This window comes from Lissotriton helveticus, chromosome 1_1 (genome assembly GCF_964261635.1).
Source record: "Lissotriton helveticus chromosome 1_1, aLisHel1.1, whole genome shotgun sequence".
Classification (NCBI taxonomy): Eukaryota; Metazoa; Chordata; class Amphibia; order Caudata; family Salamandridae; genus Lissotriton; species Lissotriton helveticus.
The window spans coordinates 1,766,713,840-1,766,733,876 of record NC_136057.1 but is presented as its reverse complement, the minus strand read 5'-3'; the positions used below and the strand labels follow the sequence as shown (position 1 = coordinate 1,766,733,876).

The 20,037-nt window shown below is 44.3% G+C and overlaps 1 protein-coding gene across 1 annotated transcript in view; it reads right to left on the bottom strand.

The window, feature by feature from the left end:
* LOC144752100 (complement C3-like) overlaps nt 1–19,754 on the bottom strand; it is a 1,799,539-nt gene extending 1,779,785 nt beyond the window's left edge. Inside the window, exon 1 of the mRNA XM_078640046.1 lies at nt 19,610–19,754. Within this exon, the coding sequence (XP_078496172.1) occupies nt 19,610–19,680 (71 nt within the window). The 5' untranslated portion in view covers nt 19,681–19,754. The remainder of the gene's footprint in view (nt 1–19,609) is intronic.
* Between the last annotated feature and the right edge of the window lie 283 nt (nt 19,755–20,037).

Here is a 20,037-nt window from a genome sequence, read left to right as displayed (position 1 = left end):
GCGGAGATCTTTTTCCAACTGCCGTATTGGTGAAGTGTGGGTGAGGGGCCAGTTTATTCTAGCGGTCCCTTACTTGGAGTAAGAGACCGCTAGAATAAACCTGATCCTGGTACCCTTTACCCCAATTTTAATCTCTAATAAACGTCTACACAGTACTGGCCCCTCACCCGCACTTCACCAATACGGCAGTTGGAAAAAGATCTCCGCCAAAGAGCCCCTCTTTGAGGTGTTGCCCGTTGGGTATTGCACCGCCGGCCCAACGAGGAGCATTGCCGATGATGAAGCATGACACCTTCAAGGGTGTGTGAGGCCATTATATCCAACAAATTGGATACCCAAGCGTTTTATCACTACGTACGGGTGTCACCAACACCAAACGTTCACCTGGAATAGGAACAGCCTGGTACCTTTTGTATCTCAGTCAGGGTTTGTGCCCGCTAGGTCTACCACTCACAATCTGCACACGGTTTTTGCTACCTTACACTACTTTGACTCCGACTTCCAAGAGGTGGCGGTGCTGCTGGATGCTGCGAAGGCATTTGATTCCCTTCAGTTGGACTATATGTTTACTGTTTTAACCAGGATGGACCTTCCACTGTTCTTCCTTCAATGGATTAGGGTACTGTATACTGGGCCTATGGCCAGAGTACGAGTCAATGGCTGGGTGACTTCGGCCTTCCAGATTTGCAGAGGCACGCGGCAGGGTTGCCCCCTGTCACCGATGCTCTTCGCTCTACTTTATGTGCGCGAACCGGGGACTTACCTGCCGGAATTACACCGCAGTATGTGAAATTTGAGGGCTTTTCGGGGTTAGGGATTAACTGGGCTAAGTTGACGATGTACCCGCTTATGGCTGGCACGAGTGAGGTTGAGCTAGAATTCCCTCTGACTTGGACCCGGGACCTGGTGAAATATTTGGGGATCTGGCTGCATAGAGATCCTGACCAGGTAATTTCCATGAACTATGGACAGGTTGTAACACAGATCACAGACAGGGTGGAGCGTCGGGCTAAACTTCCATTGTCAAAGGCTGATCTTATAGCAATTACAAAAATGTCTATTTTACCCAAATTGTTATAACTGTTTGTGAATATCCCCATCCGTTTGATTATCTCTATGTTCAAGACCCTGCAATCGGCCCTACTGTCATTTGTGTGGGAGGGGTAAGAAGGCATTCTAGCCTAGAGAGCACAGCTAGATTACCTATATGCCTCGAAGCTCCCCACTGCTGCACATCTGGACTTTTCGGCAGCTCAGAAGCAACTCGCTGTATGCACGTTAGAGACTGTGGGTGTTCCGCAGATGGGTGACCTGTGTTAACAGGGTCAGTTCCGCTCCCTTCAGGATGTACAGGTGGGTCGGAATTACTGGCTGATGCTGAGCCAAGGTTGGGAGTGTGCTTACAGATGTTGTGCTGGAGAGCGTGCGGTGTGAACCAGAGGTATGCCTGCTAGGTAATATGAAATATCTTAAGCCCTGCAACAGGAGGGTGGTTGCTGTCTCGACCCTGCTGGCTAAGCGTGCTGTGGCGCAATACTGGGGTGAAAAATCCACCCCTACTATGAAGAAATGGATCCGAGACTTAATATATTGTAAGGAACAACTGGAGGCCTACACGGAAGAGCTGCCTGAGGCATCACAACCCAAAGAATGTTGGGCTCCACTGACTGTCTATCTATTGAGCCACTCATATGTGTAATGTGTGCATACTTCCTTACCTGATCTTTTCCCCCGTGGGACTGGCCAGGACTTATTGACTTGTAACTACCTCTTATGGGCTATCACTCACGTGTGCTCACATGGTTTTTTGGATCCAACAATTGTGAGATGCTAAATTGTTTAAGTCCCGGGAGGGGTGGGGGAGTGGGTACAGTTCTTTTCTTTGCATTTTCTATGTTCTACACAAAAACTTCCTTGTATCGACACCTGTGATGACTACATACTGCCCCTAGATAATAGGATTTCCTTCTTAAAATACATTAACATGTGAACTAACTGAGCTGCTTGATTGGTTTTGCAGTGTAAAATGAGTGAGATTTTTTATTTTATCTTTTTTCATTTAGAATTTGTCAAAGACGAAATATAGTAAATAGAAAGAAAAATTGCTGCCAACATTTACAACTAATTTTAGTAGTTTTAATATTAACACTCATAGTTGGATTATTAGTGGTATTTAGCACTTCAAGTGAACATGACTTACCTCAAAACAGAATTAAACAGAACTTGATGAATGGAAGAAATAATGCAAATAACAATCTGATACATAAAAATATTTCTGTAGTGAATTTTAAGAAGTATATATATTTTAGCTTGTTGAAAGACTATTCAAATATCATGAGAATAAGCTCTTGTTATACCTATTCTTTGCCTGTTCTATCAAGAGGAGTTCCTGGAATTAACAGCTTCAAATGAAATAATTTTTCTGGAGATAGTGCCTATTGTCTGAACCCTGATTTTTTCTACAGATATAACATTTTTGGGGACAATGTCAAGAAGGGGTTAAATTGTGGATGTTAACAGAAGGTGTCAGCAACGAGCAGAAGAAACAGAAAGAGAAATAGCATGAGATGGAGGTTATCATGGCTGGCGTGTATGATGGAATGAAGAAACTTAAGGAATCCACGGGAAAGAAGTTTAGATGAGCTAAAACTGTAGTTAGTGAAGTATGGACTGTGGTGATTTAGAAAATCAGCAGGGGTATTAAATAGGGTTTATAATTCAATGCACAAAAGTATTAACACAATGGACCTAATTACAATGTTGGTTGGAAAGCCTCTGACCGCTGGTCGAAGGTTTTCTGACTGACATTGTAGGTTTAAACTCCAACTGCCATATGACAATAATGGCGGTCAGAGTGTAAAGTGGCCAGGGAATCTGACTTGGTTGTGACCGGGTAATGGAACCCGTCAGCCAGTCAGAAAGGCATCATAATCCCTTCAGGACGGCATTTCTGCTGTCGGGATTATGATGGCACTTTCCAACAGCAGTTCCTTGTCGGTCTTTCTGATATGGAACTGCTGTCAGAAAGTGTCTTTGGGGGGCCCCTAGCAGTGCCGCTTCCTGACCTGGCCGTCAGCAAGTGGCCCTGGGCAGTACCTATGGTGTCCCCTTCACATCCCTGCACTGTGTGGCCTGCCACACTGTGATGGTATGTTTAAAATCTTCCATTTTACAACGGGAGCTTATGCTGCGGGTAGTTTTGGCCCACCACACAAGCTTCCATAGAGAATTTGAAGTTTTGTGACTGCATCATGTGCAGTCACATCCTAATTGCGCTGTCAGAACTGCCGACCTGAGGCTGGTCAGTTCCCCATCGGCAGCGATGTCGGTCGAACTGGCATCATAATCAGGGCCAATATGATTAATATGTAGTTGAAACAAAGACATTATGCAGAGGAAATTACACCTCTTCTAACATTGGTCAAAGCAGGCCTCAATTCCAAAATGTTCAGTGCGGCTTGCAGCCATATTTCATTTTGCAGTCATCTTTTTACTTCTGATTCAACCAGCACGCAAACGAATAATACACCTGCAAATTTATAAACAATGTTTGCGATATAATGTCACTTTTCTATATTCAGAATGATTTTTCTTCTCGTTAAAGCTATGTACTGTACTGTTCTAGTGAGAGTGAATTTTCTCATGGCCTCCTTATTGCAAGCACAGTCCTTGTGCATCCACGTCTCTATATATACATACATTTTGAACCTTAATTTCACAAAAACTACTGATTTGGATTTACACCAAATCACAAAAGCATGCTTTCTGAATCAAGTTCTAGCTTTACGCTAAATTCAGTGTAGTTCTGTTGAGCCATTGTTACAGTATCACTATTCAATTTCCTATCTAATATTTCATTGGGAAAGCACATTTTGGGAATCATCCTTTTTCTCAGTCCCCGCTTAACGGATCTCCCTAAAACATTTCAGAATGAAGCTGAGGTGGATAAGGCTTTTTTTAAGAAAGTTTAGCGAAGATTTGTCCTTGGAGCCAAAGTTATTGGTAAATCACAAATCCATTTCCTATGGAAACGTGGTCCAACCGATAACTACTCAGTGGTGATCACCACTGGGTAATATATTAATTTTAATTAATTTGTCAGCTGAAAAATTAATAATGATAACTTAATAAAAATATACTTCCTATTATAGACCAGTAACCCTGGATTTCCAGCGAGTAGAGCAGCCTTTAACCCCTCCTCCTCCACCTCCTGTGAAGAACCCCAAACCTACCCCCGGGAACATATATTTAAAAGAAAATTGCAACATGTACCCAGGGCTGAAACATTCATAACCTGAGGTAAGGTGTGAAGCCACCACAGTGGGCATCAAAGAAGGGCCAAATTGCAAATGGGAGCTGTGTAATCAGTCCCTTTACTTGGGAGCTGCATCTGGATGAGTAGGGAAACAGCACAGTCGGCTTGTGCCATCAATAATCTTTGCACCTTTCTTCTCTGTACTCATTGCTCATTTAATTCCCTTTAAAAACTTTATAATAAGTATATAAAGTGACTAAGTAGGATTATGTATGACACTTTTCAGAGTCACACCCAACCTCTTGGTTTTTTGTTTTCTGGAACATTGCAATACTATATTTTTATTGTCTTTGACTAATTCGATTTGGCCCTTTGTGTCGGGTGAGCCACGGGCAAACAAAAGGCCACTTCCCTGACATGCACCGCCTCGAAGGACTAAGAGAAGGCAAACTGTTTGTTCTTTTGATGCCTTTTTACAAAATACAGTGGGCTTCATGGAGGACAAAATTCTGACACACAAAGTTAGATATCAGTGCTGTAGAGAATAGTGTTAAAAAGGCCACTGGCCTGACGGTCCCACAAAGGCATGTGGTTAGCTCTATCATAAGTGGGCATGCAGCAACTGACAATCTTGATATTGATTCCAACTCTGCTCACTTCAATCCTTTTGCTAAGACTGACAAAGCTGTTGGCGACGATGACGATAAAATACTGGGATCCTCACATCAAATATAAATGCTTTATGTCTGCTTCCATGCCATCAGCTGCTGAATAGAATTTCAGGTCCTCATTAAGATGTATTTATGGCAGAATTTCGGCCATTGGATGTAAACTATCATGTAAGGGAATAACCCATTTTAAGATGGATGCACTTAATTAAACCTGTACTATTTTAACATCAGAGTCAGAAGATAGTTGTAACATCTTCTCTGACTCCATTATTCCACTTCCCCTGTTGCAGGGATTCTGCCCTGGAACAGAACTATGCTTGGAACCATAGAAAATCAGTATGTAGGGAATGAGCCACCATACCACCTCAGTGTCTTTAAGTCCGAGTCCGACTAACGATAGTGCCTCACTTGCCATCCAAACGTTACCAGGGAAACAAGTGAATTGGCACTGCAGAACACAACACTCTTGACCCTCTCAGCGATTGCTGTAATGGGGCACACCCTTTCAATTTCTCACTCGTACTTGTTCCGAATAAGATAACCAGCACACAAGAAGAACGTTCTGAATATTTATTTAAACTATTGTGCTCTGAAATGCAGTATACTTGCCACAATTTGAAACAAAATGCATATCATGATTACTGTTTGCATGGTAATAGCCTGTATACCATAAAAGCTTTGTCATTGTATAGGACAGGGTAGCCTAAACCCCCCTACCCTGCTACTGAAGCTGAATGATTATATATGAAAGATCTCTGGGATTACTGGCAGACCCTGTACATTAGCATACTCAGATGGCTGTTATACATCTCAGGAGATGCAGTGCTCTTGTCTCTCAACTCTCATTCCATGTGTTTGTTTTTTGTTTAAGTGCTCATCCTATATGACAAGACATGTGTGCACTTAAACAACAGCTGCATTCTTGTATTATGTCTAGGTGCTAGTACCTGGCCAGAATAAAATAACTGTTTGAGCTTGTCTGTGGTGTTCCCACTAAATCCCAGGAAAAGAACAGAACACAAAAACATATGCAGGTTCCGTCTAGAAGTACAATGGGGCACAAAAGGAAGCGTGTGTATTTAGAACATGTACCAAAGAAAATTAGGCCTACAACGTGGACAGTTAGGCAAACATGGGGAAAGGTACATTGGGCTATGCAGGAAATATATGACACCCTCCCTTTGGTCAGGAGAATAGCACTAAAAATTATATTAAACATGATGAATGTAATCAGAAAATGAACATACTCAAAGAATTGTTTCAGGAATGTGAATGACTGACAACTAAAATTGGAAGGAAATGTCAATTCGGAAAAGTAATCAAAATAAAGTGCTTCAGAGGAATCCATAGTGTGATTCGCCATTTCATGGGCTAAAGACTGGATGTATGACGTTACAACGCATACTTTTACCACGCATACCTTTACAACACGGTTTTTACCACGCATACCTTTACAACGCATAGCGCTTAGAGGTGCTGGATTGTGGTAAGTATAATTTTCTATTCCAACTCCAGTCCCCGTGGACACTAGGGAAGGTGTTGGATAGAAAATTAAACTTATTCCCTATCCTAGAGCGCCCCCCAGCGCAATGCGTTGTAATGGTTTGCGTTGTAATGCCAGCGTTGTAATGGTATTGCGTGGTAAAAAATGCGTGGTAAAGGTTGTATACCCTAAAGACTCCATGAAGGAATCTGAATCTGCACATGATGATTGGTCAACAGCCCAAGTTATGTGCTCCAAAGAACAAACATGCTATCCGGTCACAGCTGATGCTGAGACAGTTACCGGGCGACCTGCATCCATGTTAATAGTGCCTGTATCATGTGCCTACAATGTGCATAGTTAGGCGAACATAGGGAAAATGTAGAACACCCTATGATGGAGATGTTCATGTAAAGTAGCCAAATCATCAAAGAATTTCTCCTGTAGATTTGCCTCCGGCATTCGTACATCTCCATGACATTTACCCCAGCCCTATGGCCAATGCATATACATGGAATGGTATAAATATTATGCCATCAATTTCTAGAAGAATCAATCAATTAATCAATCAAGCAAATTTATATAGCGCGCTACTCACCCGGGAGGGTCTCAAGGCGTTGGGGGGGAGGGGTCCGTTACTGCTCAAAAAGCCAGGTCTTGAGTTGTTTCCTGAAGGAGAGATGGTCCTGGGTCAGCCGTAGGTGGATGGGGAGGGAGTTCCATGTCTTGGCCGCCAGGTAGGATAAGGATCTTCCTCCGGCGGTGGCTCTGCGAATGCGTGGTACGGTGGCGAGGGTGAGGCTGGTCGATCGCAGCTGGCGGGTGGGCGTGTAGAAGGTGAGGCGGTTGTTGAGGAACTTGGGGCCCAGGTCGTGGAGAGCCTTGTGTGCGTGGGTGAGGAGTCTGAACGTGATCCTCTTGCTGACGGGGAGCCAGTACAGGTCTCTCAGGTGGACGGAGAAGTGGTTGTGGCGGGGGATGTCCAGGATGAGTCGTGCGGAGGCGTTCTGTATGCGCTGGAGTCTTTTCTGTAGTTTGGCAGTGGTTCCTGCATAGAGGGTGTTCCCGTAGTCCAGTCGGCTGGTGACGAGTGCCTGGGTGACCGTCTTCCTGGTTTCCGTGGGGATCCATCGGAAGATCTTACGGAGCATGCGCAGTGTGTTGAAGCAGGATGACGAGACGGCGTTGACTTGTCTGGTCATCGAGAGGGAGGAGTCCAGAATGGAGCCCAGGTTTTGTGCGTGGTCCGTTGGCTTGGGGGTGGTGCCCAGGGCAGGGGGCCACCAGGAGTCGTCCTAGGCGGAGGGGGATGATCCCAGGAAGAGGATTTCCGTCTTGTCTGAGTTCAGTTTCAGGCGGCTGGTCTTCATCCACTCTGCGACGTCTTTCATTCCTTCCTGGAGGGTGGCTCTGGCGGTGGCGGGGTCGTTGGTGAGGGAGAGGATCAGCTGGGTGTCGTCGGCGTAGGAGATGATGTTCAGGTTGTGTTGGCGTGCAATGGCTGTGAGGGGGCTCATGTAGACGTTGAAGAGGGTGGGGCTGAGTGAGGATCCTTGTGGTACCCTGCAGATGATTTCGGTGACCGCGGATCTGAAAGGGGGGAGGCGGACTCTCTGGGTTCTTCCGGCGGGGAAGGAGATGATCTATTCCAGTGCCTTCTCTTGAATTCCGATGTTGCTGAGGGGCTGTATTAGGGTGCGGTGGCAGACAGTGTTGAACGCTGCAGAGAGGTCCAGGAGGATGAGGGCAGCTGTTTCCCCGTTGTCGAGCAGGGATCTGATGTCGTCTGTGACTGCGATGAGGGCGGTCTCGGTGCTGTGGTTGGCTCGGAAACCGGACTGTGAGGGGTTGAGGGATCCGTTCGTCTCGAGGAAGGCGGTGAGCTGTTTGTTGACGGTCTTCTCGATGACTTTGGCAGGAAAAGGGAGGAGCGAGATGGGGCGGTAGTTCTTGAGGTCGGTGGGGTCCGCTGTAGGTTTCTTCAGGAGGGCGCTGAGCTCGGCATGCTTCCAGCTCTCCGGGAAGGTGGCGGTGTTGAAGGAGAGGTTGATGATGTCCCGGACTTGGGATGCGATGATGGAGTCGGCCCTGTTGAAGATGTGGTGGGGGCAGGGGTCGGTTGAGGATCCGGAGTGGATGGTGTTCATCGTGCGGGTGGTGTCTTCGGTGCTGACCGGGATCCAGGCGCAGAGGGTGGTGGTGGGGGGGCGATGGTTTGGTGGTTGGTGCGAAGAGAAGAGAAGATATTGGGGCACAACACAGCAAGAACATTCATGTGCTTCAATGTGCTTGGTAGTACTGTTTATTTTTGTCATATTTTGATGGTCAGAAAATGTGATTGGGTAGATCACTCCACATAATCAGTTTCAGAGGAGTTACATTTAGAAATTGCTTCATCCTGTACATTTCTGCCTTACGCTATACTTTTATATTGAGCAGCTAACAATAGATTATTCACTAAATCAGTCCAACAGTGACATTAGGCATGTTATTAGAACCTCTATTGAGCCCTAATCCATTAACTAAGCCCATGTAAGGAAAAGCACTAGACTAAAATTATGTACTGACAATTGCGATTTCGATTTCGACAATTGATTTCTCCTGCTTTTCCTCTCTTGATATTATTGTTTGATGCCCTGGCTATCCAATCAGTTGTTCTTCTAACATTTCCTGTTGACAGATAATTGGTGACTCTTATTCATCACTTTCAGTATTCAGCTCAAACCTTTCCTATTTCAAAGGCAGGATCAGCCAAAGCGAGCTTAAATATTAGTACGCCAGCCTCAGCACAGGGCTTTAAATCGAAACCTTTTAGACTCCCATGTGGTGTCCCCCAGGGCTCATTGTTGAGCCCCACCCTTTTCAACATTTATGTTGCTCCCCTGACTCATCTGATAAAAAAGCACAGGTTCGAATTGGTGTCATACGCAGATGACACACAGATAATTATTACAATCTCAAGTAATAAGCAGGACACGGCATTAAAATATAAGGACAGCATGAGAAGTGTCAGTGAATAGATGGCCAAAAACTGCCTCAAATTAAATTCAAATAAAACGGAGGTGGTACTTTTTGGTAAAGACACAACATTTTAGTCAGCGGATTGGTGGCCTTCAGAACTGGGAGTGGCTCCCACTCCAGCGGCCAAAGTTCAAAATCTCGGAGTTATAATGGACTCCACTCTCTCCTTCTCCCTGCACATAAAGAGGCTTACTTCTTCTATTTTTTCATCCTGAAAATATTAAGGAAAGTGCTCCCTTTTATTCAAGGAAATCTACAAAAAACAGTAATGTCAGCCTTAGTCCTATCAAAACTTGAGTATTGTAATGGGCTTTTGGTAGGAGTGAACAAATCCGTGTTGGTTAAGCTTCAGGTACTTCAGAACTCTGCAGCACGACTGCTATTTGGATTAGCCAAATTTACATCAGCAAAACATGCTCTCAAAACTTTACACTGGTTACCCATGGAAAAGCACATAATGTTCAAGGCTTTGTGCATTGCCTTTAAGTCATTACAAAGTTCTGGACCGTGTTATGTGAGGAAGCGTTTTAAATGCTATACCCCCTGTCGAACCATGCGTTCGACCTCATTGAAGCAAATGGAGGAACCCACATTTCGTCTTCAGAGATGGGGCGGAAAAGGTTTTTTAGCAATTCCACTAGATGGTGGAATAAGCTACCATTTGATCTGAGAAATGCCCCTGATTTGCTATCTTTTACGAGAGGCCTAAAGACCTGGCTCTTTACTTTGTAACCTGGAGATGGTCGATGACAGTCTACGTTCACCAGATGTAGATTCCTCAAGTGCCTTGATGCCTTCGGGTATATGTTGCGCTATATAAATACTTAAATTAATTAATTAATTAATTAAATAAGTGTTTTGATTTCCTCTAGGCATTATGTCCATTTTAGATCTTGAAATGTGGCCACCTTAGGTACTAAATTCAATGATTTTAATGGGTATCTTTAATTTGATATGATTTGATAGGGTATATCTACAAATGACATGGGCATTAGAAAAGCATCATCGGGAGGAGCTACGCCAGCTGCCAAGATGGCCGCATAAGCTCCCGGCTCCGCCGACCTCCGCCAGTAGCTCGTATATCCTGTTCTTAATCCTGCATTCGCACCAGACTCCCGGGTTCATGAAGTATTGCTGCTTCTAAAGGTGTAATCCCGAGGTTTTTATCTCATCGGACTCCGAAGATACGCCGTGTTTCCATTCTCGGCCTAACATCGTGTGGAAGCCGGGGCCTCGATTTCTAGACTATCCGGGTTGGAGTTGATCAACAACGGCCGCTGGACCTGGACGGAGCCCGGTCCCCCCAAGTGTCTTGTAACCTGTTGGTTTTCAGATGGTGGCATTGTGACCGGTCTACACCGTGAACACAAAAGCGGATCGCGCCGGCTGCCGTGTCTGGGGGTCCGACGCCCGGAGACCCTGCTGACCTCCCGGGGTTGATGGGCTGGGCCCTCGCTATCGGCGACGGTGTCGATCTTACAAGACGGGGAGCGCCCACTGTGATCACTGGATTTGCGTGGCCTGTTGCCCCGGAGAAGCCGGCCTCCGGGGTACGAATCCAGCTCTGCCTCTTCGCGAGAGGAGATGGGGCGGACGGAAGGTACGCCATCGCTACAGGCCGTCATGGCCGCCATTGAGGCGCTCCATTCACAGTTCACGGTCGTATTCCGGACACTGAGCGTGCAAGTTGACGGTATCCTGGGACCGGTCTCTGACTCTCCATTAAGCTCTCAACCACCTGCGATACCAGCGATGCAATGTACATCTGAGTTCGAGGTCCCCGGACATAACCTGGATTTACTGTGCTTTTCCGATACTCAATTCACAGTCGGCGAACCCGTGTTTGTCGCTAGCGTTCCCTGCTCGATCCTGCTGCCGCTTCATTCAGCTATGGACAGTCTTCTGTACTGTTACAAATCCCTCAGTGACTGTTGGACAGACGTGACATCTCTGGACACTTTCCTTCGCTCGTTTTGTGGAACTCGTGACTTTCTCTCCATTTGCCGATCCTGCAACACCGAAGTGAACTTTGACGATCGTCCTGCATTTTCGATTGAGATGGTGGTTCGACTGGAAAAGACTTTTATGAAGTACCGTACTGGCCAGGGATGATCTAGAGGGCTTGGGTTCGGTGAAATAGCTTGACTTAATATCGGGATTGTACCTATAACGTGAAGGGAGTTGGGTGGTGCCTTGCTATACCCCCCTGATTGGTTTGTAAATTTGCTTTATGTCGGTTTGATTCTATCTCGGGGTGATGGCTTCTGGCGGGGGGGGGGGGTACGGGAGACCGGGGGTGTATTTGCTTTTTACGATTCTTCTCCTCCTCCATCTTTTCCCTTCCCTGGGGTTAGTTTAGAGGGCGACAGGCACGCTGCTAGTGGGGTTAGGTCGTAGCCATCCGCAGGGGTGCAGGGTGGGGGGTTGAGGGGGGGTTTCTTATTTTTCCTTTATTTTGTTCTATGACCTTTCTGTTTCCCTTTTCCCTTCTTCACAAGAAATGTGGCACGTTCTCCTGATCATTTCATCCTCATATCTGGGTGTCTAGGGTTGAAGTCTCATATTCAGTATTCTGGACGGACAGGATCCGATTATGTTTGCCCAAGGCTATCTGTACCGTGTTGCTTTATCTCAGCTCCAATTTGTATCGATGTTTTCCAGATGCCTATAACTGTTGTGTATCCTCAGACTGTTCTTCCCGTTCAATGTTATGATATGTTCCGCCAAATGATGCCTGATATCTGTATTTCTATTCTTGTGTTATAATTAATAAAAATATATATAAAAAAAAGAAAAGCATCATCTACATTGGTTCCAATCGTTCTACGGCCTAGCCCCACTCTCAGTGTAGTTCGACTCGAGGGGGGCCTAACTATCTGAATTAAAGTTAATCTTATATTTGTCATCACTGTTATGAATACCAGTAGCTCAAATACCTTGGTACTATAAGATGATAAGATTGTGCTAATACATATTCTAATACGTATTAGCACAATCTTATCATTGTGATTAAAGTAAAGTTATAGTACCAAGGTATTTTGTTTCTGCTTCATCCCTAGCTCTGTGAAATAAACCTCTCTATAGTTTGACGTGATCAATAGCAGTTTCCATGCTAAATGTATGCCTCTGATTTTTCTAACTGAGGCTTTTAGTTCAAAGCTAGGATGTTGTCTTTCATGCAGAAAATATTTTGAGGTGCTATCCCACTGACCATATTTTTGGTCATGTAAATGACCAATGGATGCTTTATTTGACAACATAACAACATATAACCTTAATGATGTTAATTCTCATTACATCTGTAGTAATCTGTTGATGCTGATTGATAACGCCAGAGTTGTAACCACGGTTGCTAATAATGTTTCTGTTTCATCTAACCTTGTGTAAGGTTTTATACTTCAGAATAGTTTTTTGTCCTTAGAGTGTCCAAACACTTGGATAACTTATTTGATATCACAACATTTTCTCAAACATCTGGGGCTGGAATTTTCTAAAAAGAAATGGAGGCACATCAAGGCTTATGATTGAAATGGGAAAAGGTGTATTCTTCCCAGGTTACCAATAAGGCCATTGGCACTTCACTGGATGGCATTATGACATGACTGGATAATAACGCCAATGGTGCTGCAGTTCTCTGAGATTTCTTAACCTTAACTCAAACCATGTTGTCCACTCTGGCAGCCCGTTGTAATAGCAGGACAAGTATCTGATGGCAAAATTGTTTAGAAAGAAATAAAGTGCTCCATCTCACAATAAGTTCTGCCGTAGAGTTTCTGAGGCAGTCCTCAGCACCAGAATAGATTATAAAAGCTGTCTTTCTACTAGGAAAAATTAATGGCAAAAAAAACATGGGAGAAAATAACTGAGGCCTCCCAATCAAGGGATATGCCTGCTTTTTGGCCGATTGTTAGTAAGTCACCATTTTCTGATGGATGTTGGGGCACTTGAGATGACTATTCAGCCTCTGTCTGGGTGAGCGATTTTTCTTCATAATATGGACCCTGTACTACTCCGGAGGGTTAAAGAACCTACTCTAATGAACCATTGATATCCTCCTATGATGAAACTAGGAAGCCACTATATTCAGTCTGAGTGGCAAAGCTCCTGACCTTGATGATGTACCTATGTACCTTTATAAATTGTACGTTGAATGTTACACCTGGCATTTCTGCCTCTACTTCCGCTATTTTTGATGCTGTGATGGATTGCTTTTGAACAACTTAGATGTTTTGGGCACTTTGCCACTGTTGATCAGTATCAAAGTGCAAGTGCTCCCTGTGTAAAGTATAATGGTATGAATGGCGGAGAGACCGTGTAAAAGCACAGTGGTCGGTGCTGTAGTGTATTACACATTGCATTTTTTCTGCATTACTGTTGGACCTGTAAGTATCCAGATCACATAGGGCAGCCTGGCACAGAGAGGGAAAGGACTAATCCAAAAGCATCAACGTTAAGCTTGCGTCCCACCCTTACAATAACTCCGTGTCCATCCACTCAAAAATGACTCTACACCATAATTTTATAAAAGTAGAAAAGCTTTATCCTTTCTTGAGTTTGTTTTATAATTGCACTCAATTTTTCAATTCAATATCTAGATTATTTTTCTATAATACCTGCATTTGTAACTATTTGCGAAGGCATAGATACACAATTCAAGAGCAATTCTTCTATGGCACTTTTAGGTTGACATTACAGAAAATTCTTCATAAATTCAATACATTTTCTGATAGGAAGTAAGTAGCCCTGGGGTCACTTCTGCATCCTGGTAACTTGAAGAAAGATTCAAACAACGGACAGTTTAGTAGATTAACCGCAAGTCAACATGAATCATTCAATTCTTTCTTAACATTCAGTTCACAGTTGTTGTTCAGAACATAGTTCAGGATCCTTCTGTAAATAGGCTTTGATCTATTGGGAAGGCTTACCCATTCTATGAAGGCAGGTCCTAGCGTTTACCCAATCACTAAAAAGGGGCTGTACATTCAAGTTTCCTAGCCTCCTATCTAAAACAGTACAGTCTGCATTTTCTCTAGGTTATCCTTATTAATTCTACCCTCGGATTAACCCAAGTCCGGCTTAGATGGCACCGGAACTAATGAATCACACCCTCTCGCTTGTTCCAGTACTTAGTGCAGTTGCTTTTCCTCCTGGGCTCTTCCCGCCCGTTTCTCGTGTCTATTGACTGAGCCCAACTACCTCAAGTGACCGAAGGCCTGTAAAGGCTGCCCAGCCTCCCACTTCCCACTTACTTGAGACTCGGTAGGGAAATCGTTGGGTCTGGGGCTTTTGGTCAGTCGGGAAATTAAGTCCCCACCTTGCGCTGCCTTCCTCGGCCAAGAAGGGCCCTTAGCGGCTGACTCACGGAGGGAGGGAGATCTCCGCCTACTCCAGCTGGTGTTTCCTCCTCCCGCCGGGCTGTCTCATCCACAAGACCTGCGCAGTGGATAGATGCCGCCGCGTCTCTGTCAGGCGATTCCTCGCAGGCTGCCCACTCGCTGAGACACTTCCTTGTGGAGCCATGCTTCCGGCCCTGCGCAGTAGTCAGACACCGCCGCCTCTCACAACCGGCAAGTCGCTTCAGGCTGCTCCCCCTCCGAGTCACTCCTCTCAAATACCGCGCCACTGGGCCTGCGCGAAGGATAGACGCGGCCTCCCTTCTTCCACACAGCCGCAGTTCCAACGGCACCGCTACACCAGGACCTCCCTCGAATCCCGACACCACTCAACTGGTCGGGGGAAGGGGGCCTCGCGGCTCACCAGAACTCGGGATACCACGTCTCTGGATGGTGGGCAAACCAGCTGCTGGGCCGTGCGCCACCACACAGGTGAGGAAACCACCTTCAGCATCCGCCGGTCTTGTGACATCGATGGGGGTGATGAGAGAGAGTGGGGGTAAACCCAGTGACTGGCTGTTCCTTTCTTCGGGGAGTCTCTGAGCAGTAATCAGGATTAGGGGTCCTAAGCAGGGTCAGATCTAAGGCCAGGGGCGATAACAGAGGAGAGAGAGCACTTCCCCGAGGGTGAAGTCAATCCTCTCAGTGTTCCACCGCGCTGATGTCCCAGCCTGTACTCCAGCTAGTTCCCCAAGATCGTTCTAAAATGGCCTCCCTGACCTGGCCTATTTATACCCTTAGTTCCAAGTGTCCAGAACAGGCCAGAAGATTCTAGATTCCCTACATAAGTCTATGGCCAGTCCCTGAGGTAATCAGTTGTGGCAGTTATAAGCCACCATTTTGTGTGTTCTAGGGTTTTAGTCAGAAAAGAGCAGCTAGGCCCCAGGAAAAAGACTATGAGGGAAAAGAGCACCAAACCCTTAGGTCAACACCTGAAAAATCCAGTGGACATAAAAAATAAAAAGATTGAGGGCAAAAAGGGGACAAAAATAAATAAATGGGAAGGAGGGACCACCCAGAGGGCTGACAGGTCTAACAAGGAAATCTCCGCCTACTCCGGCTGGTGTTTCCTCCTCCCGCCGGGCTGTCTCATCCACAAGACCTGCGCAGTGGATAGATGCCGCCGCGTCTCTGTCAGGCGATTGCTCACAGGCTGCCCACTCGCTGAGACGCTTCCTTGTGGAGCCGCTAACTACGAACTACCTGATTATTGTATTACGCATTGCATTATTTCTGCATAACAAACTACCTGATTGTTGCATTAACCATTGCATTAGTTCTGCATTACGAACTACTTGATTGTTGCATTACGCATTGCATTATTTCTGCATTACGAACTGCCTGATTGTTGCATTACGCCTTGCATTATTTCTGCATTACGAACTGCCTGATTGTTCCATTACACATTGCATTAGTTTGCATAACGAACTGCCAGATTGTTGCGTTATGCATTGCACTATTTTGGCATTACAAACTACTTGATTGTTGCATAACGAACTGCATTATTTTTACATTGCGATGTGCCTGATTCTTGCATTAAGAACTGCATAGCATTGCATTAGGACTGCAGTGGATCATCTAGAATTGCTCATTAATATCGCCAGAACCTACAAGGGCTGGCTGGCCTAATAACCGGCCAGGAGGAATATTTCAAATATGCATATGTTGGATTTATATCGTGTGGTCTCATCGTATATCTTTTTATATAAATATATACTTGTTTTTATGAAACTCATGTGGAGTCCATGTGTGGTGTCATCATTGGGTTACTGACCGCGTGGTTGCAAATACTTTACATACTTGCGTTAAAGATAAGCCTCCCTGCTCGTGCCAAGCTACCAATGGGCTGAACAGGGCTATCTAAGAAGGCATCCTTCCTTTCCCTGACGTGGAAGCAAGGGTCCCTATTTGGCCTAAGGTACCTACCTCAGCCATCTAGAGACCCCTAGTTCTAACATTAACCTTTTGTGTCCATTGCTCACAGTGGTTCAAACATCTATAGCATAACCCATACCAGATATAGGGTGACACTCTACCACAATCCCTGCTTTCAAACGTGCTGTAGAAACCCCAAGAACTTTCTCAACCAGCAATAATTTAGGAAGGATACTTCTTTCACGGCTCCATGCCTGGGCGGTGGCTAGCTGAATCTTGGCAGATACACAATGGTTTCCGCAGAGCACCTGGCACTTTAGAACAGTGTGTAAACCTTTATTTGTTAATATCAAAGTGCCCAGGATTACATTTAGCTACTGTGGATTTAAATGCAGCTTTTGAGTTAGTAAACTGTCCTAAACTGTGGCTCACCGGCAGACGTGGGAGCTAACCCAGCCTTCAGCGCTGGGACGCTCTTGGGCAGCCATGCGCTTAATAAATCAAATTTCATTTCATACCCCTTTTTCAAAGAATACATATGAATCCATCAGCCGAGGTAGGCTACAACCCTAGAGGTTAATGAACAGATGCTTTTACCTTGATGAGAGGTCATTCCTTTTTATCCTGTTCTCAAATCATATTGAAGACATCCTGAGCACCGAAGGACAGAAGTCGAGTCTTTGAATCTCAGAATGCTGTATCTATAGTCTTGCCTCTCCTTTAGAGTATAAACCTCAGTCCAGACGATAACAGTGTATAAGGCTACGGGCATATCTTCTGCAACCTGGGACGCAAGGATCTGTGGCTATGTGCATTCAGATCGAAGAGAACAAATGTGTGCTCCTGTCGGCATCTGTTGGAAGCAACCCTTCTACCACACTGAACAGAGGAATCCTGCTAGAATGTGTATTTCTATAATACCCTTATTGTATAATGGAAACAGATACGATATGGCTACTGCATCTTTCTTTTAAAATATAAAGACGATTAGTCAAGCAGTGGAGAGGTTTTGTAAAATAGGCATTTAAATTAACAAGCTGACTAAATGAGTTTATGAATATTTACTAGCAGTATGAGACTTGGATGACTGTCACGGTTATTTTAGTTAATTTTATAGTAATTCGCTGTTTTTGTTTTGTTGACACCAATTGACATTAATGTAACTGATTTGTAATAAAAACTAAATACTGTTGTTTTATGGTTCTATGCCAGAACCAAAATAAATATATTTTGACCAGATATAATTTTAGATTAACAGAGGACGTTTACTTGCAAAATTGTGTTTTTACAGATTGAATATAGCTTCTTGTATGGCCTAGTCAGCTCTTAAAGTTTTAGTTGATTTCTGCAAATTAGATGGTATGTGGATATACCGTCAAAATACTGCATTTGTGTTTAATTAACTATATTTGTTTTTCTGACTTGCTTTTATGTTTTTTTTTTGTAAACATGTTATTGATTGAAAATCAGGGCAAAATACATTCATAAGATATTCACGAGTGGCTGAGATACATGCATAAGATAGTCACGAGTGGCTGCAATACAGTCATGAAATATTCACGAGTGGTTGTAATCAGAGCAAGACATCAGAGCAGCGCTACACGTTCCCACTTTAACAATTCGTAAAAAAACAAAACATTCGACCCTCCTCCCCCAATATTTGTTTTTCTGAAATCCAGATTAGAGCAATTGTCCATTTGATTTGGCTCAGTTCCATGTGTTCTTGAAAGTTAATGATGTAGAGTTTGCACTACGCTCGTTAAGCATTTCCTGTTTCATATTAACCAGAAGGTAACTAAACCTGGAGAACTTGCATTGGTAATAGCGTGCTAGAGGCACAGCAAAAACTTCTAGAAAAAGGCTCAGGAAATAGAGGAGGCTGAGAGAGAAGTCGTGCAGAGACAGGGAACAGAGGAGAAAGGAAAAAGAGAAGGAGGGATAGGAAGATTGGTAGAGAAGAAAAAAGAACATTATATGTAAAGAGGGCACAATGAGAGATGGGAAGAGAATGATTTAGTTCATGTATTTAATGTATGTGCCACATTTGTGCAGTACATGGTTTAGACCTGAAGTACGTTGTAGCTACTTAGTTAAAAAGGTGTAATTTGACCACAGAGTTCATCATAGTGGGAGTGGATGGTTGTACCCCCACAACGTGCATTGGAAATTCCCGTGACAATAGTCAAAGAACTACTCTGCTTAGCAAAACAATGGGTTAATGACCACCCCCCAAAATTAAAAATAATTAATGGCAATCTTTAAGGATAGTTTTGAACTGGCCACGATATAATATACATCAGGTACTTTAATCCTGAGTCATTATATATGTCTAGATTATTTTTATTGGGTTATGAACGATTGACTATATTTGGTCGGAACACTTTTCTACTTGACCATATATTCAATTAAAATACACTGTTCTCTGGGCAAATCTATACTTATGCGAAAATCTTTGCAGCCACACAATCGCATAATCGCATATTTCCAGTGGCCCTCACTATAAATCAGGGATTAAAACAATTGCAATTAGTGCATTCTGTTAAATGATGGCTAGTAGAGCTGTCGCATCAGAAGCATTCTCAACCTGATCCTGTTTTTTCCTTGATGCCCCTCCGTGTACTGTATGTGGCAATCACTGCAGTGTCTGTTCACACAAGTCTCAGGAGGATGACTTCAAAAGCTTTGTTACGGAATTTTGTTAAATGTTTTTTGACAAAAATGTAAACAAGTTCTGTTTTTATTAAATACCCCACCATTTAAAGTTCTGTTTGCCGAGAAGCCAGTCCTGACTGATGGCGTCATATAAAACAATTCACTATTGGCAGCGGTGGCAAAAACACAACATAATATTCTGATCTTGAAAACAAATACATGTGGCAAAATAAAAAAAAAATGAAAGACAGAAACTTACAATTTTCGAGCTTGGACTAGTAGAGGGCATGCCCAAGTACAAAGCAGGAACATAAGGGTACAAGGCCTCATGGTGCCAGGAGGGGAATGTGAGGGCACTGTGAGAAAGCTCCTTTTTATAATACCAGGACATTGTGCCTTTCCCACTTCATCGCCCACTCTTTGAGGCTGCTTCTTGAATGGCTGACCAGAGAGGCCAATCATTTTCTAGTAGTGGTCAGCCAAAGGTCGCTGTAAAACACACAGAATAAAAAGAGCTTGTGCACGTAGTGTTAGGCAGCTCTAAGGTGAAAAGCAGCAAGTTGATTACATTTTTGCTGTCCTTCAGTGACTTCCCGTCAAGCCGACAAGATGTGGCCCTGAACTCTGCCCTGTTGTCTCCATTTTATGTGGACTCTGGCTGAGCACAGCAGAGATTAATTCAATAGC